This window comes from Lycorma delicatula, chromosome 5 (assembly GCF_047948215.1).
Source record: "Lycorma delicatula isolate Av1 chromosome 5, ASM4794821v1, whole genome shotgun sequence".
NCBI lineage: Eukaryota > Metazoa > Arthropoda > Insecta > Hemiptera > Fulgoridae > Lycorma > Lycorma delicatula.
In genome coordinates this window covers 59,085,365-59,112,348 of record NC_134459.1, presented here as the reverse complement: position 1 = coordinate 59,112,348, position 26,984 = coordinate 59,085,365, and the positions used below count along the sequence as shown (strand labels likewise).

Sequence of the window (26,984 nt, the reverse complement as noted above, 5' to 3'; positions counted from 1 at the left end):
ATTTCCTCGTTCTAAAATCAATCGGTACTATATCCTTAAAATGATATAGGTTGACTCTCATTTTATCAGTGTACTTTCCCACAAATTCTATTGTATTTTGGGATCGATCCCGGTTTAACAAATATATTGCTATGAATTTATAAAACAAATAATAATAATCTAAATAAATACAAATGAAATTAATACTCACGGCATTTGTAGCGAATTCTCTAAAATTTTTAATAGTGTACAATTTCACCAAATTCCTCTTCCACTTTTCCTTATTTCTACTTGCATCAATTAAAATTTTAGCTACATTCTTTAAATCCAAATCCAATATTTCATTTTAAGTGTGCATGAAAATCATGAGAAAATAAAATAAAATTTAGAATTTTTGTTTATAAAATGAAAATTTACTTTAATTATTATAAAATTTATATTGTAATAATATTTTACAAAAAGTTTTACTGAATTAACAAAATATTTGTTTAATGTTTAAATATGTTACAATTTTTTTTTTTTTTTTAATTACTGGAGCGTAATTTCGTTTTCTAGTTGTACACATCCTCAGTACAAAACCTGTATTTCCGTTAAAACGATAAAATAAATAATGATATGTTATAAATGTCCGTTAAAACCTTTTTTGATCATAAATGAAAAAAAGGTTCTGTTTCATGTTTACCAATAGTTTTTCTTACGAAGATATCCTAGTATTACTTTAATTTTAATTCTAAAATACACTAATCAACTGATCTTAGAAGTGATTTACATCATACATATGATTTACACAGATATCCTGTAACGCATCAGGACAGAAAATTAATTTAAAAATAATTACTATTATCTTTAATTGTACTTAAATGAAAATCATCAGCATAATTTAAGGTATTTATAATCAATCAATATTACTGACAGTGATTATTTTACAAAATGTTTAATCAAAGTATAATTATCTCAAATTAGACAATATTTATACAATACGCGAATATAATAAAAATCACAGCTTAAATTGGTTTATCAGATCTAAACTTTAGCCCATATCAAATGTTTATGTAAGAAAACATTTCACGAACAAGTAAACATAATTATAGCTGCTAAAAATGTACGTAACTAAAAAATTCCTAATTAACTGAGGAGATAAGAAATTGGGTTATCTTACATCGTACAAAAATATTCCATTATTTTTTTTTTTTCTTTTACGCCCGTTATTAGCAGATTTTTATGGACTTAGATGGAAGAGATTTGGTAGGATTTTAATTCTCGAATGGTCTTACTGATGCCAATCTATTATAAGTAAAGGATTCTAGTAGGACATAATGTAAATAAATAGCCGTCGATCCATCTACTTATAATGTTACTTAACTTCACTTTTTATTCTGCAGTCGTTTTATCAACACATCTAAGTCCGTTTTTTTTTTTGTTAATTTACTAATAACAAAATTGGTTTTTCTGTAATTTAGCAAAAAATCATTACCCTTCAATTAATAAGGGTTTATCGAAAACAGACTTTGAGTATTTTCAATGACAGACCAAAAAATGAATATTTGTTCAAATTTTTAAATTATAAAATTAGGACTGTTTCATGTTCCCCAAGTGAATAAATATTAAGAACTTTTAAATCAAATAAGACACTATATATAAAAAAGGAGGTTTAACCTTCGAATTCACTTTTAGGCATTCTTCAGAGGATGAGATGAGTGATTTGTATCGTGTGTGAAAATGCCATGCCTGACCGGGATTCGAACCCGGGACCTCCGGATGAAAGGCCGAGACACTACCACTCGTGCCACGGAGGCCGGCAAAGTTTTGCAAAATTAAAACATAATGTTACATAATCAGCTGTTTAGTGTTAAAATGATCTTTCTGTTTCTTTGTAATTTACTTTTTTTTAAATAAAATTTTAATAAGTAAATATTTAAAAATATATGGAATAAAAAGTAAAAAATAATTTTTTTTTCAATTTTCCTTTAAATTTCCTGTTGCGAAAGACAGGTTAAAACTAAATCACTTATGAAAACATAAATTATTCCTTGAAATCAAACCATCTGGGATATCTTCAATAAAATTACTATAAATATAAATTAATAATTGATTAAATTCATAAAAGCTGTACTTCAAGTAGTTGAAATAAAATCACAAAGAGAAAAAGCTCTTAACAAACATTCATAAAAAATGAAAATCCAAAATTAGGCGAGCATTTTGTTGGTTGAATGATTACCATCAGTATATAATGAGATAGTAAAAGAAAAACTATACACAAAAAGAGAACTCAAAGTAAAGAAACAGATAAAAAGAAATTTATAACAAATACTAATAATAAAAATTAACAATTACTTTTTTTTTACAGATCATAATGTTCTTTTAATTACATAAGATAAAACTTGAAAATGTTAGCGCTATTCGATTATCTATCCAAGTTTATCCCCCTCAATTGAGAGTGAAACAGTGGCGGCTCGTAGCTTAGTGGGGGATACTGCTCCAGAAAATTTTTTTCTGGGCCTTTCGAAGGCCATAAAATTTTCTGTAAAATAAAAGAACTTAAAAAAATGAATTAAATAGAAACTATTTTTTTTTTTTGTTTAACCTCTGAGACCACTATTAGGTATTTACTTCAGAGAATGAGAGGAATGATTTGTAGCATGTGTGAAAATGCCATGCCTGACCGGGATTCGAACCCGGAACATTCGGATGAAAGGACGAGATGCTACCACTCGCGCCACGGAGGCCGGCAAAATAATAATAATAATAATAATCTAATTCTACACTTTTTCACATAAGAATATGGTACAAAGTTTTTAAGCACATTGTTCCTAAAACCCGTATTCGGTTTAACCGAATAAATAATAAAATGTCAATACACATAATAGTTTTTAGTATTATTAGTTGATAACTTACTAAACTTTCCGCTTAAAAACACCATAGTCCAGTGGTGCTTGATTTAAATTTCAATGTACGTAGAAACAAATACATAATTAGTTTTTACTAATTAATTACCTTCTCTTTCGCCTCTCCAGTGTGTTTTTAGACAGATTTGGCAATCAAAGAGCCCTTGCAACTTCTGATCACTACTCACAAAACAATTAAACTACTTTCACATTCCTTCCACCGACTAAACTAGAAAAGGGAACGAACAAGGAACACGTGGAGTAAAATAACTACTTTCCACCAGCACGCCAGGATCGGCACTGAGGGAGCGGCAGTGCTTTCTCCCTCGCAGCCTCGCGTGCAGCTTCCAATGTGCGCATGCGCACAAAAGCTAAAAATCACGCCGATGGAACTGTGAAAAGCACAGTTCCATACAACATTTTTTGTACTCGTATCTTTTTCCTAAACGGGGTATGGCTATGGACATTAAGCTTAAGGATTTTAATGATATGTAATAAGCTCATTACATTTTATGATACCGATAATATAAAGTGAAAGTAAGGGGTGCTGCAGCTCCACAGTGCCTATACGCGAGCCGCCACTGGACTGGAATAAACTGATCACCAAAATCAATTTAACCATTCAACCCAATAGAAGCACAATTATCGTAATTTCATTAAGAATCGTAGAATTTTATCCAATAAATTTTCAGCATGGAATAAATCATTAATTGTTACAATCCTTTTTAGGATTTTATTTTTAATTTTATAAAAATGAGAATATTTTCTATCACAATTTAAAATTGCAGACTCAGTTTACGAATCATCATTTTTTTGCTTGTATGATTTGTAATCAAGCGAACGAAAAATAAATAAGTTTTGTTTTATGTTTTTCTGTTTATTGTTAATATTTCTTTAATGTTTAGTAATTTCTTTTAAGTTTTTTTTTGTATTAAAATATATACTATTAATAATTCCTCTATATCTAATAATAATGATAATTAAGCAATTTAAATGTACAACTATTTGTAGATTTTTACATTTGCTTACACGTTTAATTTTTCTCTTTGCAATTTTATTTCAAATAAGATATTGTAAATGCTGAATAGGTAACGTATATTTTAGTTATAATAGTAAACGTAGCAAAAGGAAAATTTTCTAATTCATTACTAATATAAGTAAAACAGTTCAAGATCTAAGAAAAAAATTCCAAAATATATACATATTAAAAAAAGAAGAAAAACATGCATTAAACAAAGATTTTGGTGAAATATTTTGCATAAGTTACTAATAATAATAATAATTTTAGGTACATACTCATAAAAGTTATTAAATATAAAAAAAAAGTTGGTTATAAACTGAATATTTATATGTTAACTATGGTATAAACCTACTGTATAACGTTTTATACAATTAATGGAGCAAGACGACCAACAAAAGTAACAATACCTTTGTATTAACTCGAATTAGTTTAATAATAGAACATATGCATTAATACGTAGTGTATTTACAAAAATAGAAATAGTGTCAAGTGAACAGTAAATTATAATAAAAGTGCTATAAATATTGTCTGTCTATCTTTATAAAAACACCACGTGTTTTTAGTGCCGGCTAATAGGAAAAATAAATATTTTTTTACATCAAAAGAAATAAATAAATACCGGGTAATATTCCGACGCCCATCACGTAAGACGTAAGGGTCCGGGTATCGGATAAAATACATAACGAACGGTGAAACAAAAAAGTAAATTGTTGCCCCACCCGATTCCAACACCATCCAAATATCGAGATGACAAACTTTGTATAGTAAACTCTCTATCAAAAACTGAGTTGCAGATGTTTAAAAATAATATAAAATCATGTACACACAAAAAAACAAACGTTAATTACTTTAATCAAATCATTGTAGACACTTTGTAATCATTACAGTATTTGTGCATTGCATTAATATGAATCTGCAGGACACAGTAACTAGAAAAATCTGTTAATAACAACCTGATAATTTGTTTTTTTTTAATTTGACAGTTATAATAAATCTTACTTTTTTTATATATATAAATATAAGTAAAGAACAATTTTTTGAATATAATTCAATTTCTATATCATATTTTCAAAATCAATTAATAAAATAAGACATGGGGATAAGTACATGACTAATAAATTATATTGAAGTGCAGCTATACCAAGTATTTTCCTAACGTAAAATTTAAATTCCTGTAAACTGTTATACAAGTTATAATTATGAGTTAAAGAACATGCTTAATACAAACAATTAGTAAGTAGTAAGTAATAAAGTGCATAATAACCATAAGCCAAAGCAATTATCGTTAAATGAGATTAGATAATATTAGTAATGCCCATAATAAATACATAAAAAATAATGACTAACATCATCTTTTTTTTTACAAAAGAAATAATTAAAGAAAATTACTTTTTGAAATGTAAATGTTAATAAATAGAAAAGTTCTCGAAAAATTTGTATTCAAAAAAACGTTTATTTTCAAATGTGATTGAACGAAATGTATTATGTATCACAGTTATGAAAATATTCTGGCATGAAAATTATCCTGTCTGAAAGTTTGTAAGGAAATATGATGCTTACAAAAAAAAGAAATACAAATTTTTTCATAACTAGAATGGTTCTTTATTGAGAAAATAAATACTAAAATAAAAAAATAAATTACTTAAACTACGGTGGAGCGGTAGCTTCTTTCTTTCAGGGGTCCCAGGTTTGAATCCCGGTCAGAGAGCATTTTTCATACGTTTCAAAATTTCATTTCCATATTCCCTTTTTCAAGCTCCAAAAGCTTTTGTGAATTAATGAATTAATTCACCATTAAAAAAATTTGATAATGGATTCTAAAAGAAAAAAAAATTGTAATACCCAGTCATTCTGATTGCGTGAGTGAGATTTAAAGATTAAAAGAGTAATCTAAACCCTTTGGAGCACAGTATTTTTATATTTATTTAAAGTAACATAACAGTTGTAGGCGAGTTGACACATGCGTCCAAAAAAAATTCTAAAAATCCATTCTTAAGAATAACAAGCATCCCATGATGGTAGGCTTAAAACAGAATGGTGGAAGTAATTTCACTTTGTTTTCTTCAGTTAGGCGACTGTAAAGTTGCATATCAGGAATCTAAGCCAACAGAAATGCAGGTGATATTCGACTTATAATTATCTATAAATAGATAATTATATTATCTATTTAACAGGGACTGATTGTAAATTGAGCATCATTACTTTCAGTGGAAGTTATTTTGACCAGCGTCTTTTACATCTTAGTGTAAAAGATACACTTATCTTTTACACTAAGATACACTTATCACTGTGATACACCTTATCGTGTATCACAGTCATAAGAAAGAATGGAATGGTACTGCAATTAAAAAAACGTATTATTTCAGTAATGAAATAAACAGACATGTTATTGAGCTTAGAACGTAATTATACATTATATAGATGACGTCGGAAATGTTAAATCTGTTATTCCTCGCAAAACAAAAATTAGCCGCTTCATAAGTAGTTGGGCGAATAAAAGAAAACCTTGGAAAAAAAGTATCAGAGCAAGATTTCAAAGTACAAAATTAATAGATAAAATGAGTACATAGAAAATTTAGATTTATCTTATTGGTATTAAAAACCCATAAACTAAAAAATACTGATTTTTTTAACAACTAATTTAAATTGCAAAAAATTAGTCGAAAGACAATCTTAGGTAATTTTTAAATCTGATAACCAAAGCATTATTTGAAGGTCTTATTGACTCTAAGAAATCCCCTTTCTTGTAGACCTTAATATTGTGCTGTATAATTAAAAAAAGTTATATATTTTAATTCGATACAAGTTGGTACCGTTTTAATACTTCCTTGTACGAACCAAAATATTGTGATGGCGAAAAATTTGGGTTTTACAATTTCAACGGAAATATCCATTTTGACCACCACTGAATCCAATTTGACTAGTTTCGGCGTGATGTCTGTACGTATCTCGCATAACTCAAAGACGATTAGCGGTAAGATGTTGAAATTTTGGATTTAGGACTGTTCTAACATCTAGTGTTGCACCTCCCCTTTTGATTGCAATTGACTGAACCAAAAGTGTTCAAAAAAGCCCAAAATCTAAAAAGATTTGGATTTTGGATTTTTTTTACTGCAGTAATAAGCTTTCATCGAGAGCTTTTCAACGATATATCATAAGTAGTACTTATTTTCATTGGTTCCAGAGTTATAACCAAATAAAATTTTAATTAATGAAATATTTGGATCTTACAAGGGAAAGACACATAGGTTCCGACTAAATCTCCTTTTTTTTAATTTAAATATATTGACTGATTTATTAGTAATTATTAACCTCTGATTGTAAAAAAACTTTTACAATATATAATAATTCAAAAATAAAAGTTAAAAAAATATATCAGAGGTTATTAATGAAATAAAATTTTATTACTTTTCATTTTCAAAAAATGTGTAAATGTAATTTATTAGGCGTACCAAGTAAGTTATATGGTACCCACATCAGATTTTTTTCTCTAATCAATGGTCGCATATTCATAAATGGAAACGTAAACAAAAAGTCGCATTTTTAATTTACCAAATATTGGTTGTCAAGAAATAAATTTACCAAAAAAAAGAACCTGTTTGACAGATAATATTTTGAACCATGAAAACTCATGTCTTTTTGAAATTTTAGGCAGAAGTTGTATGTTGGGATATTCAATAATGATGACAAGGTTGATGTTTGATAAATTAGCATCAAAATGAAATTATATTGCTTGATTCTACTATTAAATCAATTTATCATCTTATAAAAACAAACTACATATTGCATATTAAATAGAAAAAATCCTCTTAAAATTTCATTTCCATTTCCTATGTAAAAAAAGAATAAATTTTTTAAGTAATTTTTTCTTGTAGATTATCACTAAACTTTTTTATTTATCGTTATTACTATTATGTTTTTTTTTTACATAAATACTTTTCTAGTTCTTAAAAATGTTCAAACAGGATAATTTTATTGTGAGATTTTAATGACAACTTCACTTTTGAAACTGTACTAAAATAGCAAACCTTAAATTTTTTAAGAAAAGACACATTTTTGTCTAGTAACAAGCAGGCCGAAAAAAATATATTGTGTTTCCTTTCCAGTTACTCCTGTACTTAATTAAGCGATTTAATAAGCACCTACTCGTGCGAAATAATATTGATAATAATAAGTCGAAAACAGAAAGCTGAGGAAGGTGCGCCATTGTGACCATGTATGAGATTTCCCATATATAGATACTTCCAAGGGAGACGAGACTGTACACTGCTGAAATGTATGCTGTGTTGAAAGCGTTGTGCTATAGGAAACCCGTGGTATTGAAAGATTTGTTATCTATACAGATTCTCAGAGCTTATTATCCCGCGTGCTTGCGATGATCGATTGTGGGTGTGGGAGTTTCCACCTTTGAAGTAATGCCACATAAGCGATTTCCAGGAAGGGTGGTTAGCCAAGGCTGGAGGTTTAGTCGATAGTGCGCAGGAACATATACTCACTTAATAACATCTTGCGGAACCTGTTAGCGAGCCCGACACTGCCTTGGCGACCGTAAATGGATCCCTTCATCGCTTTAACAAAAAAAATTTGACTATCCCGCTTTAGATAACAGACCCATTAATTGGAATAATTGATTTGTTCCACGTTTCACAAACTAGGGCACCAAATCTCATTCACTTTCATCTGGAGCCCTGACCATATAGGCATTCCAGGCAATGAGGAAAAAGATACTGCCGCTAGGATTGCTGAAAACAAGTCATCAGTCGTAGAGATTGCAGTAAGACCCGAAGATGCGATGACTGCTACCGCAACCATCATTCTCTCTTCGTGGTAGAAGACTTCGACTAGCAGGCAAACAAAACTAAACGCAATCAAACAGAATCCAATGCGTGGGGAGAGTCTAGTCGACGTGAGTAGGTTTGTATCACCAGGTTAACAATTAGACATACGGTAACTTCATCCACCCTTCTCTAACGATTAAAATAGCCTATCTCCTCTTGTGGGGGGCCCACTTACAGTAAATCACTGCAATCTCCACAGCAACCTCAGATCTAGTTACCGGATGAAAGGCAACATCACGGAAGACCATGAAAATAACCAACTGGCAATACACCAAACTATGAAATTTATAAAAGCTGTGAAGCTTTTTTGTACAGTATATTATACTGTAATTAAAAAAAAAAATCAGGTTAACTCCAGAAAAAAAGAACTTAAATGAAAGCAATAAAAAATGAAAAGAGCAGAGGTATTTTGGATATGAACGAAAGCTAGTTATGAAAAATAGAAATTTAAATACAAAATTTATGATAATTCGAGAAAAAATTGTATATATATACTATTAAAGAACAGTAAGCCTTCTAATTAATTAAAATTTATATTTTCGTGATTCTGTAAATGATATCTTCCATGATAAACTGAAATATTTTGTTTTACGATTCTAGAGCTACAAAACTGAAGGAAAAAATAGATAGTCTCTATAACAAAACGAAGCAGAATCAATTATTTAAACTGATAGCGTGCTTCAAATGTTTTTAAATAAAGGTTAAACAGACAACTAGATAAAATTTGAATTTTTTATTTATGTTTTTAATTTTATTCATTATTGATTTTTATTTTACGGTTACGCCCTATAAAAATACAAACTCATGTACAAACTTTTATTTAATTGTAATTAAATAAATGAATGAATAAACTTATTTATTTTAATTGCTTTTCTTATATTTCAAAGAAAGACTATTCAACATAAATGCTTTATATAGAATTTATTTTTTTCAAATTAATATCTCAAATTAATTAATTTTTTCTTGTTTAGCCTTCGGGAATCACCGTCAGGTATTACTTAAGACGATGATATGTATGAGTGAAAGAGAAGTGTAATCTTGCACAGTCTCAAGTCGACTATTTCTGAGATGTGTGATTAATTGAAACCCAACCACCAAAGAACACCGGTATCCACGTTCTAGTATTCAAATCCGTATAAAATTAACTGCCTTTACTAGGATTTGAACGTTGAAACTCTCGACTTCGAAATCAGCTTATTTGCGAAGACGCGTTCGCCACAAGACCAACCCGGTAAGTTTAAATTAATTATTTATCTTTATTTAACTAATATGTTTAATATTAAAGCCAAAGATAAATTAAATGGATAGGAGTTACTTTACATTTATTTGGTACACTTGTCTTGTTTATTTTATTAAAACATATTTACCGAATTGAAAAATATTTCTTTAAATAGAATAATTAGGTTGGAAAAACAAATTTCATCTCGTAAGCTAATTATATATTTTGATAAACAATGTTTTGTTCGGTGGTTAAATACTTGTACATTATATTAAATTATTGATAATTACATATTTGATAAAGAAAACTAAGATTCATTTATTACTTTTACTGTGTAAACACAAATTATCTTGTTACTGAACTCGTGCGCAAATATATTCAAGACAATTCCCGTCAATCATTTAATTTTATTTACAGATTAATATTTCTCGCACCAAAATGCTCGGAGAGTTAAATTGTACTCATTAATTCAATTATTTAACCAATTGTAAACTTCATATTTCTCCGGAAGTAATTTCTATTTATTTATTCGTAGTGTGTACGTTGCAATCTGTTCAACTAGTGAACAATAAGCAACCTCCCCCTACAATGCAATGAGATAAGGATGATATGTATGGAATGCAAATGAGATGTAATCTTGTAAAGACTCAGGCCGACCATTCCTGAAATTAGTGGTTAATCGAACCCCAACCACTAAAGTGTACCGGTACCCACCGTCTACATTCAAATCCGTATAAAAGCAGCTAACTTTTACTAGTATTTTAAACCTCAGAACCTTCGACTTCGAAATCAGCTGTTAAACAACGTATTTGCGACTACGAGTTTAACACTACACCAGCCCTTAGGCATTTATTTTTAATGGTCTTACCCTAAACGCCTTCGTTTTTGATGTATTAATTTTTAATTTAAAATCTTTAAAATAATCTGAAAGTTATGTTTACTTTCCCGGCATCAAAGGTCCTAGACCTTTGATTTGATGAGATGTATTAAATAACATCTGCGTTTATGCTTTCCTTATTCTTTTATTAATTGTAGAAAGAAAAAAAGTTACTTTTTTCCAAAAAAAATCTTTTGTAATTCAATTTACTACAAAATTTAATTTAGCCATTCTAAAAGGAAAGTGATATTTTATCTATTTAGGATTACGATGTAGGAATAAATCTGAAAGACTGTATTGATATCGTTTTGTTGCTCTTAGCCATTTGTGCCGATTCAAATAATTTCCTTCCGTTCGTGAATAGACCCGCTAGATGGCGCTGGGGTTGAGATATTTAGAAAAATTATATTTAAGACTTGGTTCATATTCAGGACATTTATGAATATTAGTTACGTGAAAAGAAATATTTTTGCAAAAATAATACCCGCAAGGTGGGGCCGGTATCGAGATATTTACGAAACAAACAAACAAATATACAAACAGACTTTTTTCTATATATATATAAGGCATGTTCGTATGTGTGTTCGCTAAAGATCAAAAAACAAATGGACCGACAAAAGGGAGAAAGAGCAAAATGGAAAACGGGGAAAAGGTGGAAAGAGAAAAGAGGAAAACGGGAAAAAGTCAAAAGGAAACTGTGAGAGGAGGAGGGAGAAGGGTGAAAGGGAGAAGTTGGAAAGGGAAAACAGGAAGGAGGATAAGTGAAAGGTAAAATTTGTGAAATTCAGTTTTTTAAATTTTTTATCAAATTTTCAATTGTGTTCATTTAAACTCTCTCTCTCTCTCTCTCTCTCTCTATATATATATATATATATATATATATATATATATATATATATAGTAATAGCGAAGCATTGCCGGGTCTGCTTGTTCAATATAAATACACTTTGGTACGATTTTTTTTTAAGATCGTGTAACAATACTACAAAACTACAAAACCAATTTTATAACTTACATATATGTAATACACGTAGGTAAATCATATATTAAAACACCTAAATTATTATACATAATAATAGGATTGTTCCTACTGCGTAGAAATTTTAAATAATGAATTATTTCTTGATAGAAAGGGTTATATTAATTCGTTGTTTTACTTTACCTTCTCATTCATTTTATGATTGGATAAACGTAAAGTGTAGAAGAGACACCATCATTAACATCTTAACACAATGAGCAATGATGATAAATGTACGATTAGTCCCACTACTGTATATAATAAAAGTTTCACTAACAGAAACAATATCAGAATCACAACTGAATTTCTACGGGCTCGTCGTACTGATGTATAATACTACATTCGGCTTAGTAAAGAAATTAACTTGAAATTATTCCACTTGTAGTTCCCAAAGTAAACCTAGCACGGAATTAAAAGAAAGAAGGAATAAAAGAAAGAAAGAAAGAAAGAAAAATATTAAAGCTTATATATGTAGCTTATTTATTAAGTTTAAAAAAATTGTTCCAGAATTGAAAATAAGCATGCCAAGCAAACAACAAACCAGTGGAAAAAATTCATAAATAAAAGTTACACTTACATTGCATCCGACTGCATTACTAATAATTTCGCCTTTATCGCCCACTTCTTCTTCTTCTTCTTCTTCAGGGGTTACTGGTTCTTCGGGTGTCTCTACTACTGCTGGTTCTTCATTAATATCTTCTTCAGTTATTTCATTTTGATCTTCAGCACCCTCCTCTTTTAAAAGTGTTCCAAATTTTTCAAAAAATCCGCCATCTAATTCATGAACTCTGAAAACAAAAGGTGTACAGAATTACATTTAAATCAAAAATATAATTAACATTTTTTATATTAAAAAAGTAAATAAATCGTTAATTTTATTATAAAATTAAAATGCTACATTTTTTATTTATACAAAAATTATTCATTGAAAAGTCTTACTAAAATACTTTTAGTGAATTGATTAATATTTTGATATTTCAGGTTTTCTAAGATGGTGATGATTTTTCTTTAGTGGTTGAACAAACTTTAAAGCAATTAAAAACAACTGTTCATTTCTTGGACAACAAATAAGAGAAAAATGTACCAGTATTAACGGTAAAAATCAGCTTTCACTCAAAGGCAAAGTAATAATGGCAAGCATGTTAAAGTTTCTGAACAGATGTAGTGCAATGTAAGTATAAATGTACCGTTAAACATGTAGTCTAGAACAGACTTAGATCAACCACACCTGAGACGTGTAGTTAATTGAAATCCAACCGGCAAAGAATACCGATATTCATAGTCTAGCATTCAAATCCATATAAAAATAACTGTCTTTACAAGGACTGAAACCTTAAAACTTTCAACTTTGAAAATCAGCTGATTTTGTGATGACAAGTTCAACCATCTATTAATATAACTTAAAACAGGCAAATCTAGGTATTGACAGCTTTATTCCTTGGCATTTATGTAAATAAAACGTCTGCACATCATATGGTACTCAGCGATGTTTCTGAGGTCGAGTATGTTAATGATGCTCCACAAAATTCAGTGACTTATTTACAATTCAGTTTCAAATACAACATTATGATAAAAATGAAATAAAAACACATCCCGTCAAGTATTTCTCATGATATTTAATATCTATATTGAACATTGTTCACGCATACAACCACGCTTTTTTAAAACACAAATTTACCTCTGAATTTATTTACAAAATAAGTGATTGTACTTTTTTTTTATAAAAAAGATTATTTATAAGCAAGTATGAGTTTGGGGTTCTCACTACTTCGTGGATCGTAATTTTATTTAAATTGAAACATGTGTTATTTTAATATTTTAGAGTCTGTACATCATATAAATTCTTACTAGTAAAGATTTGATAATATTGTTTAAACGTATAAGCTAACCTTTAGGATCCTTATAGAAAAGAGACATGTTACTCGTTTGGTGAATCGTTTTTATAAAAGAAATAAAGAACAAACAGTAAGTTCGTTAATAAAAATTAGATAAAAAATAATAAAAAATTATAGGCCGACAGTAGTCTTTACAAAATAAAGAAGATATCATCATTACTTGATTTCATGTCTGAACAAATTATTGTGTGTTTTTTAACCCGATATTATTATTTTTTTAAATTATTTTATAAAAGAATTTTTAGTTTTATCTTCATTTAAAATAAGGCGAGAAAAAAATTGCTCCTATTAAGAAAGCCATGTTCCTAAAAAAATGTAAGACGTAAAGCTATTTAGATAAAAATGTAAAGAAAAAATGAAAATAATTAGTACATAACTACAATGATTTAAAACTATCTGGAATTTGGGTTACCTTATATTTCTCAAGTTAATGTTTACCATGACAACACTATGAATTTTCAAAATGACTTTAGGTTATTTATAATAATGATATTATCACCCAAATATAAATAATAAAAAGAACAAAAAAAAAATAATTGAGTCAGTTACTTACATGTAATTTTAGGTTAAAAAGAATCTAACACTTATTCTACCTGGAAGAAACTTACTACAGATTAACTTTCTATACAAAATAAAAAAGATATTTAATAAAGATAATAATAAAGAAAATAATAAAGATTTTATTTTCCGATTTCTTTATCATTAAGATAAAGAAAAAAAAGGATTGATTACACGTTAAAACCCATACAGATTGAATCTCGGATCATCTGATTTTAATTCAGTTAAAAATATAATAAAATCTATTATAAATTTTATAAAAAATAAATAAACATAGAAAATGAACTGCATTTAGAAGAAAATAAATAATATATTCTTACGTGAATTCTTCCAATTTCTCCATAACAATTAGATGTTAAATTAACGTAAATTTTACTTACGAAAAAATAAACAAGAAACACAATAATATATTAGAAAGAATCTCACTACTTCAATTTCGAAAATATGCATTTACTGAACATTAAATTTTATTATAACTAGCATTATAAATAACACAGTTTTTCGAATTATTAAATTCCACGAGAAAAAGATCACAAAAAACACACTTAATAATAAAATTATTTAGTTATCAGAAAAATAATAAGTACATAAAAATAAACAGCAATTTTTACACTGAATGTAATAAGGAAAACGTATTTCACTAGATAACAAAGTCAGCGAAAAATTTAATTACCGTGTTTACTCTTGTTAAAATTAAACCACACAATTAAATGTATTTTGTTATTACACAGTTATTTATACTTAAGTGCAAAGCTGTGAAGAAATTTATAACGGTATCATAATTCCGTGTACACAATGCAAGAAATTCATTAGTGCTGATAATGGAGAGATTTACATATTTTCTAATAAAAATAATATGCACTAGCTAAATTTTAGTATGTTTTTATCTAGATGTAATCATAAATAAAGGTTCTTTTTATGAGGAGGCGATTTTACTATGAAAAAATCTTATGTGGACACCAAATTACTTTCTTGTACGTCTATGTACATACACACATTTTTAAAAGTAAATAAAATTTTATTTTACTAATAACTTGTGTATTTTTTTATTTAATTTTTATTTATCGTAATTTTTTTTTACAATCAGAGATTAATAATTATTAATAAATAATATATTTAATATATATTAAACATACTCGTATATACTGAGATATGCGAGATACGTACGTACAGACGTCACGCTGAAAATAGTCAAAATGGATTCAGGGATGGTCAAAATGGATATTTCCGTTGAAATCTGAAAACCGAAATTTTTCGCGACCACAATACTTCCTTTACTTTGAACAAGGAAGTAAAAAGAGAAAATTTTCCCTGAATTAAATCATCATTTCCTGAAATAATTATTAACTTGTAAAACCACACATATATTTTATTTAATTAGTTTTTAAACATTATTAATCGATACATGCAATTACGAAATATGAATTCTTATATATTTTCATTGTAGACTTAAAAAAAATCGACTTAGCATATTTCGAGAAATAGGTATCAAGAAACAAAATGATGCTGACCTAAAAAAAAATGAAAAAATTAATTTTTAAAAACAAAGCTTTAGAAATGAATGTTTTTTTTTAATCTTGCTACAAAATTTAAATACCGATTACATTTACTTCAAAAATGACAGACACTATACATTAAGGAATTTAAAGCTTAATATAAGCATATTCTGAATAGAAAATGGATAATGTTTTGTTTTAAAAATGTATTAGCTATTTTTATAAATGACGTGATAAAAATTTAAAAAATCAAAATTAAACAATTTTTTTTAATATCAGCTAGCTACTTTTTCTTTAAATAAAAATCTGTTGTAGACACCACATAAATTACTTGTACGCCAATTAAATTATATATACACATTTTTTAAAATAAAACGTACAAAAAATATTATTTCATTAATAACTTCTGATATTTTTTTTATTGTTATTATTGAAATATTATTTATTGTAAAACATTTTTTGCAATCGTAGGTTAATAATTATTAATAAATCAATATATTTAAATCAAAGAAAAAAGGTAAAAAAAGGAGATAAAGTCGGATTTGAACCGATATGCCTTTCACTTGTAAGCAAATATTTCATTAGTTAAAATTTTATTTGGCTATAACTCTGGAACCAATGAAAATAAGTACCACTTATATATCGTTGATAAGCTCTCAATGAGGGCTTATTACTGCAGTTAATAAAAAGCCCAAAATCCAAATGGTTTGGATTTTGGTCTTTTTTGTACAATTGATCCACTCGATTCCAATCAAAAGGGGAAATGAACAACTAGATGTTACAAAAGTCTTAAATCAAAAATTTCAACATACAACCTACGGCTAATCGTTTTTGACTTATGCAACATACATACGTCACGCCGAAACAAGTAAAAATAGATTCAGGGATGTTCAAAATGGATATTTCCGTTGAAATTTAAAAAAATATATTTTTCCCGATCACAATACTTCGTTTACTTCATACAAAGAAGTAAAAGTATACAAAAACCATTAAACCTCGGAGTTTGTTCTAATTATGTATTTCGATTTTCATAACTTTTTTAACTTCAAAAGAGAGGAGGTACTGATAACCAAATGTGCCGCTTCTTTATTTTTTTTATTATAAAGGAAAATTCTGTGATAGTCCTGTTGTAATTTTTCCTTACCAGATAAATGGAAGATATTTAAAAAAAAAAAATATACAGTCACGTGTAGAAATTTTATTTGCTTGACGTCATTATTATTTAGAATTGGATTGTCACTGCATAACCGTATATATCATGACATTATTATGAAATTCAAAGTATATTCATGTTAAATATCATGGAAATTAAATTGAAAATTAGAGATAAAATAATTAATTCATAATTCCGTACACCATAAAACGATATCTAACGCTGCTTTACTGTAGTAAACATTTTCTATCCGCCTAATTAAATTTTTTTTTACATTCTTTACATGTAAAGGTATTCCTTAAAACTACAATTAAAAAAAGTCAAATGTTTATGATTCCATTCAATCAACTGATGGTTTTTCAAAGTATCGAGTATTTAAATCTGATTTACATTTAAAATAAACTGTCCTACTTTTTAGGTCTTTTATCACATAATTAAAGATGTTTTGAAATTTATATAAAAATATTTTTAAATATTTGACCACCTTAAAAGTAGTACTATTTAAATGTTTATTTTATTTAATACTATATACCTATTTATTTATTTTTTTTAGCAAAAGAAAATGACGTTTACGATTTATTTTGTAAAACCAGTAAAAAATTAGAAATTCAATCCTGTGGTAGGATTTTCTTTTATTTACTGTAAAATTTAGTTGGAAATACAGTGAATAAATATATTTTATATTTATACAAAACGAGTTCAATTTTTTTTTTAAATTTACTCCTAACCTGATCAAAAAGATTATTTAAATATGAAATGAAATGAAATCTTGATATTATTCATTCACTACAACAAACCAATGTAAACATTTTTATTTATTGGAAAAAAAAGAGTTGGATTTGAGTGTTATTTTCTTTCCGTCCTAATTGTCACTTTTTCTTTACTTTTCTGTTTAGCTTCCGGAACCACCGTAAGGTATTATTTTATAGGATGAATGAAAATTATATGTATGAATGAAAATTAATTGTAGTCTTGTGCACTCTCAGGTCGACCATTCCCGAGACGTGTGAACTCAACCACCAAAGAACACCGTTATCCACGATATAGAATTCAAATCCGTATAAAAGTAACTGCCTTTTACTAGGATTTGAACCTTAGAACTATCGACTTTGAAATCAGCTGATTTGCCATGACGTGTTCACCGCTAGACCAACCTGGTGGGTTCTAGCATTGTTACTGTAACATTCGCAGTTGACGCATTTTGGAGTACTTCCATTCTCAAAACTACTTTTAGCACTGAGACTAAAAGTAATAAAAAGTCTTTTTAACATTGTTGATGTGTGTGTGTGTGTTGTGTGTGATTTTATCCATCCACAAAACTCTTCAATTAGATAAATTAATTTTTTTACAAAAATTCAAAAAAATAAGCTGTCATATCTTAGAGTAATTAATAACATTTTATTAAAAATTAACAAAGTTTCCAGGATTTAGTAGTGTACTTCTTAAAATTTCATCAAAAATTTACAAGACACATTTTCTTATTCTGATTGTCTAGACGAACATATAAAGTTTTTTTTTTAATATTCTTTAAGTATCAATTAATTTCTAACTAAAATTGAAACAATTATGTAAAAATATATTTATTACTAAAAATAAACAATTATAATGTACAAAAATTATGTTTAAATTATTTTTTCACAAACCCCCATTCAAGGGAAACACAAAATAAAAATATTTCTTATACGACAAATTTAACAGAGGATAAATTAACAATTTTTAATGGCAATTCACGAAATTTTTAATGGCAAGACGTAAAATTTGATTTATGATAAAACATAATAAACGGATAGCTTTCTTTAATTTTTCTTACTTTTTTTAAAGATAAATTTACAACACAAAAGTTCAGTAGTTGAATAACCGATGAATACTGAAAACAAAAATTCTGTAGGTACGGGATCTCAAAATAATATTTTTAAAATATCTCAAAATAACATTTATTTTAATTATATATACCTTTGGTGTCATAATCTTACAGTTGAAGACTATTCGATATCAATATCCGTAGTCAATAATAATGAGATAATAATGATTATAATGAGAATAATAACATTTTAATCTTTTTTCCTTGAATTTCGTTCAAGGAAATAACCACTTCCGCTAACACTTTAATTGAACAATACTAAGAATAGTAGAGATTTCATTCAAGCGGCATTGTCATTTTAAAGTCTAGGAAAAATAGTTTAAAGTAACAAATGAATCTACCCCTTCTATCAATAAACCGCAATGTATATAAGTATTTACTGATAACATTTAATTATATAAAATAAGACATAAAAAAACCAGAATATAACTTCGATTTATGCCTGTTATTTTCTTAAGGCATAGAAAAGAACGGATGAACCTATATGACTTTTACTTTAGTATCAGTCTATCTATCTTAACCCTTAATTAATTATAGAAGCTGTCTTAGCTTTACTTATTTATTAGAAATTATGCTACTTTTAAAGAGAGAATAATACTTCTGGACATTAATTTTTAAATGTGAATATTAAAAAAAAAAATAATGATGTTTAATTAAAAATTCGTTAACCCGTTATCCAATCACACCTGGCATAATAATTTATGATTTTGTAGTCCGTATTGCGTTTTAGAAAAAAAAGATTAACAGGTAACAACATATAGATTAAATAAGATTGTAATAAATTATTAAAATAAAATTAATAATAAGTAAATACATTAAAAAAAAAATTAACATAAAAAAATCTAAACTGATTATATATCTACTCTAATTAGTAAGTGAAATATACTTAATTATTTTCAGATAACCGCACAAATTCTCCACAAAGTTTGACATTTTTTCTTGCTTGAGGGAAAGAAAGTAGCTGGCATTAAACTGAAATAAGGTATTCATAGGAAGTTTGTATAAACTAAGGGAGCAAAGGAGATAAGGAGTTTACTCCTTATCTCCTTTGCTCAAACAATGGAATAATGATAAGGAAAATAAATAAATTTAAAAGTGAAAAACGTTCCAAAATCATCTTATTAACATTTATTTCATGGATATAATTTAAAAGAAAAAAAAACAAATTAAATTGATTATCTCAGTATTTTTCTCAGTTTTTTACGTTATTTTAATGTTTATCATTATAAAAACCACAGATGACTTACAGATTAAATCACTACAAATTTTCTCAAAAAAAAAAAAAAAAAAATGAATGTCAGGCTTACTAAGAAGACATGAAAAATTATTTCCCGTTGTTTTCCTCACCGAATAAAACATAGTTTGAACATTAAGATGTCAAGTTTATTAAAGCGTGGGTGATACAGTACTCAGTTCCAAAAAATTATAAATTCGCTTTGTTCGCTTTAGGGTGTAGTGTAACAAATATTTTTACCCTTAAAGAAGGCGATTCTGATTAAATTCTCATGTACTTCAGGTGATTTTCACACGTTCTAGCGATAAGAAAAGCCGGGACAGTTAGAGTGAAGCAACAATCAAAATATATCCTTCTAACTAAAGTAATTGATTCTGCGCATTACCTCAACAATGTTATAACAGTTAGGTAGTTAAACTGATACAAATTATCACTAACATTCCACTTGCACAATACATGACAAGTTGATTGAAAAAAATTGGCAGTCAAAATGTGCTAATTTAATGAAAATCCACTTTTAAAGAATGTATGTTTATTATTCCACAAATTTCAATAGTAAAGGTGAGATTACATCCTACTTCTGCAACAATCTCCGCATTGCAACCTATTTTCTTTTATAAACTATTCTTAAAAGATAAAAACAAACAACATTTAAAATTATATATAAATAGAAATTATATAACTTCCTAGAAGGGACAAAAATATATCCACTGCTATGATTTTAACTTGAATCAATTGCCTTTCCTTTATAGCATGAAAGGATACTCTCTTACAGCTTACAATTCTTAAAATGGACAAGAAGTTTTCTTCTTATGGAAGATTGAACTTTTTCTCAGTTTAGGAACTACAGGAAAATCAATTTGACCCAGAATATTTAGTTTAGTTGTCATAAAATTATTTCTCATTAATTTTCTGTACCTAATCTTGATAACGATACTTTAATCTATCGAAAAATTGAAAAGGAAGACCGGTAATTGTACGAAGCCTTACTGTCGGGTAGAGTTGTGAAGTCTAATTTTGCTGTTCCTTGACTAGCAGATCGTTCCTTTCTCAATACGACAAGTTTTCCTTACTGTTAGTCCCTTCTTTCCAATTATATTACATTATGGGATTTGGCTAAACGCCCACCAAATTTGGATTAAAGTTTTGAAAATCTTGTTTGTTATTTCAGTATTTTTTTTTTTTTTAACAGAATATTTTTGCTTTTTCAGATTATTTAGTGAGCCGCGCTAAATATAACATGTGCGACAGAACGGTGTCTGCAGAGGCGGTAGGAGTACTCGCTGGTATCCCCCCCGATTCGTCTCAGAGCTTTGCAAAGAAAAAGGCAATGACTAAAGAAGATGCGACAGCACTATTAACTCAAGATTGGCAGGAGGCATGGGACATGCCTCCTGCCAATAGGTGAGGAATAGCACCTGGACGCGCAGACTCATACCCAGGTTGGAGCCGTGGTGGAGAGGGGATATGGAGAGGTTGGATATCATGTTACATAGTTCCTTTCCGGTCACGGCGAATTTGGGAAATATCTTTACCGGTTTGGTAGAAGGATATTCCAGAATTGCATACATTGTGGGCTACAGGAAACCCCCTACCATACCTTCTTTGTTCTGGAAGATAATTCGGTTATTGTCTTAGACAACGCTCCTTACCATTCATGAAAAAGGAAAGAATCCTAGCCGTGTCTTGGAAAAAATATGATACCAAAATGTGGCTTAGTTAAAAAGGAGTAATTTTTGAAGAGGATAAATTTAACGTCCAATTATTACAAAGGATTTCGCGAATTAAAAATAATTTTAATGTTTATAAAATTGATGAGTTAACAAGACCAAGTAGCAAAACCGTGCTTCGATTACTTCCCTATCATTTTGTACTCAACCCGATTGAGTTAATTTGGGGGCAAATTAAAAGTTACGTAACGTCAAAAAATACTGTTTTTAAAATATCTGATGTTAAAATTTATGCTTAAAAGCCGTCGATAAAATAGGCCAACAAGATTGGAAAAACTGAATAAAACATGTAACGGATAATATTGAACCAAATTATTGGGAATCAGATAATATAATAGAAAGCAAGATTGAGCTTCCCGTTGTCTCTTTATACTGACAGCACTGCGGATTTCTTGCAGTCAAATGACGAACACTGAATTGAATTTATTACTTATTTATTATCATAGAAATTTAATCTATCATATTAATGAAATTTTACCGTTTGTGGATAATTCACAATTTTATCAATTCTTAAAAATCTCGAATAAAATGTCACAATTTATTTAAATTTAAAATATACATAATAATTTAAAATATAATAGCGCGTGGTTAGAGAATATTAACGTCGCGTATTTTCTTTAAATGCATCAGGATTTACAGGAGATGCTTGTGAATCGGCCGCCTGAACACTCGTACGTGCAGTTGTTTACTTGAATTCTATAAGCTAACTGAATAAGATATATAGTTGTGGCTTTTAGTTACATATTTTGTCAAAAAAAAATAAAAATTTTTCATGAATCAATTTGCTATGACAATATGAAATGGTATATAATTTGTACAAATTCTTGAATGTTCGATAATATAAAATATTATTTGTAACGATTTTGTTATTTAATTAGTTTTTTATATTTATAATATATAAGTTATCTCCTTCAAACAATAAATTTTATAGGCCGAATCTAAAATTGCTTTCATTAACAGAAAGTTTATATTTTTAAATAATTGTTTTAAAATGAATTATTCTAGTGCCAAAAAAAAAGATTTACCTATAAACATAATTAAATTAAATAAACAATAAGGGTTTACAAAGGGAAGAAGGAAAAATGTTAATATTTTTTCATTAAAACAATTTTTTTTTGCTGCTTTATTACTTGAGAGGATGAGATGAAATGACAATTTTGTAGCATGTGGAAATACTATCCCTGACCGGGATTCGAACCCGGGACCTCCGGAGAATGGCCGAGGCGATACCACTCGCACCACGGAGACCGGCTAAACGATAGATAGTAGAACGATTTACAATTTAATGATTTTTGACGAGAATACGACTGACCACATCACAATCAATAGCCTTAAGTACATCAATAATGGTCGAATAATTTCAGTCTGTGGTTGTATTCTCACTAGTAGTAAATAAGCAATAAGTGTATGAATGTAAGTTTAATATAAGAAACTAAGTTATCACCAATAATTATTAATTTATTTGCCAACCAAGCAGCGGTTTTATCGTCCCAATCCTGGAAGGTAAAATCTATCGTCACGCAGCATAACCCAGGTCCAAAACATGCCACCTTTTTATACTCTAATATCCCAACTGTTGTCAAGAGATTCACCGCTACGTGAAAACAAATCTTTTAAAAAGAAAAATTTAGTTTACCCAGGAAATTCATGTCGCCTTTATTAATTAACAGAAAAATCAGACTTTATATTAAGCAATTGTATTAAAAGGGAAGTAATCAGGAAATTTTAGTATACTCGTATATGGTTTTAGTACGTGAACTGAGTTCATTTAAAGGCTCTTAATTAATAACTTGCAGTCCATAACGAAAAATAAACCTTATTAGATAATGATGCAAAGTGGAATAGCCGATGTGAATAATTATTAAAAGCAAAAAAATAAGTTAAAAGTTTTGTCCCTTAAATAACCAACATCCCTAGTATGAAAATTAAATTTATTAAACAATCATAAATATTAATTTGTAAATCAAAAAATTTCTTTAAATGTAAAAGAAAATCAATGTTCTATCTATGTAAAACACTGATTAGAATAAGTCTTTATCTAGCACAAAATTTAGAAAAAAATTTTTTTTATAGAATAGAAATTTAAATTTAATATAATTTAAATATATTTAATATATTATAATATACAATAATATTTCTCTCAAAAAAAAATAATATATATATATATATATTTATTAGAGAATATTTCTCTAATAATATTACTATAGAAAAATTAATCCAGAAACAAAAATATAATATTTAACACGCAACCAACCCACCGGGTTAGTATAATGTCATCACAAAATCAGGTGATTTTCGAAATTGAGAATTTCAAGGCTCGAGTCCTTGTAAAGGCAATTGCTTTTATATTATGGATTTGAATGTTAGACTGTGGATACCGGTGTTCTTTGGTGATTGGGTTACAATTAACCATACGTCTCAGGAGTGGTCGACCTGAATCTGTCCCAGACTGGATGTCTACCGGTAAAAAAAAAATTATTTATTACAGAATATTTCTCTAATAATATTACTTTGTCAAAAAATAATATTATTTTATTTTTCCTTAATATTTTTTTTATTATTTCAACGGAAATATCCATTTTGACCATCCCTGAATTCGTTTTGACTAGTTTCGACCTGTACGTACGTATAATAGGTATAACGCTAACAGGTATCTCGCATACCTCAAAAACGATTAGCCGTAGAATATTGAAATTTTGGATTCAGGACTTTATAATATCTAGTTGTGTACCTCCCCCTTTGATTGCAATCGACTAAACTAAAAGTGTCCAAAAAAGCCCAAAATCCAAAACAAATTGGATTTTGTACTTTTTCTTTACTTCAGTAATCAGCCTTCCTTGTGGTCTTTTCAACGGTACAACGTAAGTGGTACTTATTTTCATTGGTTCCACAGTCATAATCAAATAAAATTTTAATTAATGAAGTATTTGGATCGACAAAGGGAAGGCCTATCGGTTCGAGTCCGACTTCACTTCCTTTTTTTAACTTTTTTTTAAAATTTAAATATACTAATTTATTAATAATTATTAACCTCTGATTGTAAAAAAATGTGTATATGCAATTTAATAGCAGTACAAGGAATTCTAAAGATCTGATGTTGGCACCACATCAGATCTTTAGATAAAATGATCCAGAAATTTTTCAAAAGAATTCAAAAGATCAAATGAGGACATTTTTCAGACATGCTAGTCCATATTTAATGGTAATGATTAGATTTTCAAATAAGCTAACTTTTCAAACTTATAGATAAATAAAATATTTTTATCTGAAATTATATTCTGTTTATTCTGGGACAACTACATATTATTACTCTATATTATTTTTTAATATTAAATAATAATAATCATCAGAAAGATTTCTTTTACGATTCCAGCTATATTTTAAATTAAGTTTTACATTTTAAAAAAGAAGTAAAATAAATAATATTTAAAAAAAACTATTTTGATGAACATTACCGAAGGGAACGTAATTACAATCTCAGCTCGTCAAGAAGCCTATGGCGTTTGTGGCAGATGTTAAAACACAAATAATAAATAAAATCATTTAGCATACTTGTATTATAATTATTATTATGATATTGATTTTATCAAAGTTAAATGTACTTTACAGCAACAACATCAACACGCACACATACAAAGGAAATGCAATTTAGATAACAGCAGTGAAAAATAAGTTCGGATGTTTATTTTAATACTTAGTCTGTTTATTATTAAATGTATCATGAAATAACCGGTAAACCAAAAATAAATATTTTAAAATGTTAAATATAACAAATATTATAAGGTCTGTTGTATATAACAAAACGTAACATCTGTTTCATGGAGTTTTAAGAAAATAACATACTGCAGTAAGCGTTACGAAAGAAAAAGCTTATTTTTGATTGGTTATTTTTCATCAAAAAATGATACCATATTAAAACATATTTCCTTCGTTATTTTCAACTTATTTGGAGAAATTTTATAGGAATTACGGAAAATTACGCTATGAAGTGCACATTTTTCTCCTCCTTTCCCTGAACTACTAACGTTCTTAACTGAACTTGAATTTGTTTTTGATAATGAATTTGTTTTTGAAAACGACAACAAAAAACAAATTCATTTAACTATTAGAGAAAGAAGTTTTATTTGCTATTTAGGTATTTAAAAAAAATATTCCGATGATCAGATTTGGTGAAAATATTTAACAAACATATTAACAGACAAATGAGACTATTTGTCTTTCAATTTCCTATTTCGGCTCGTTTTAAAAACTAAAATGTATATTGTACTGAATTATAAGTTTTAGCAACGCTAATCGTACGTATTCTTTATTTTCAATTAATAACGGGATGAAAAAGAGATTGTGAAAGAAAAGAACAACTGCCACAATATCGAAAATCTTGGCCTTCTCTAGAAAAAAATATATAGTCGCTTCACGTAAGAAAAGATGATTGTTCCAGAATCAGCAAAATTCTATTACAATTGGTGTTTTACAAGTTTTCATAAGTAAGTATGCAATAAATACCACACATTGAATAACAAACATTGAAAACAAAACATCGAAACAGGAACATGACCGCTAGACTATTTACACTGCACACACGGTATGAGCTCTCACGTAAGCAAAACCGTTAAATTGAGTTCTTCATCCCAGTATCACAGAGAAACCACAACAATTTTTTGATAAATTTCTTCCAGATGAGTAAATTTTGTACATCTGAATCAGGTTTAATTGAGGACGAATGTCCCGCAAATATTGGGCAATTTATGAGAAAGCGGTTTACGAACCATTTTACACTGCACGCCTGACAGTTCTGTTGAGGTGAGCCAAATAGGTGGGCATGGGTAAGCTTTATTTGCCCAGTCATCAGCCGCGTAGGATAACTCGGTCTCTTTTCTTATTTGGAATAAAAAGGTTTTCGAAGACGTTTTCCCGAATGCCATGTAAGGCCGTGAGAGGACTCAATAGCCAGAAACATTGAGTACCTAGTTTGACACGGATTGCCTTCGGAAAGGCAATTTTAATAAACAATATAAAATAAAAATAGAAAAGTTGTAGTAAAACTTTTTTAAAAATGACATAATTTTAACAAAAAAAGATTCGTGTTCTTTTACAATTTTTCACGAAAAATTTATTAGTTAATAGAGAAAGTCTGTGAGATGTGTCATATCTCGACACAGTTTTAATAGAAAATAGCATACCATATCTTTCCGAATACAACCTTATTTCTCGTTAAACATT

The 26,984-nt window shown here is 28.2% G+C and overlaps 1 protein-coding gene across 4 annotated transcripts in view; it reads right to left on the bottom strand.

Moving 5' to 3' along the window:
• The window catches only part of stac (C2 and C2B_Munc13-like domain-containing protein staccato), a 352,276-nt gene that overhangs the window by 90,129 nt on the left and 235,163 nt on the right, over positions 1–26,984 (bottom strand). For 2 of the 4 annotated variants that reach the window (XM_075366199.1, XM_075366200.1), the window contains exons 2-3: positions 12,415–12,625; positions 191–298 (exon numbers count right to left, since the gene is read on the bottom strand). In XM_075366199.1, the coding sequence (XP_075222314.1) occupies positions 191–298; positions 12,415–12,625 (319 nt within the window). Of the gene's footprint in view, positions 1–190; positions 299–12,414; positions 12,626–14,610; positions 14,649–26,984 lie in introns of those variants that run through there. The other 2 variants (XM_075366202.1, XM_075366201.1) reach the window with 2 other exon arrangements.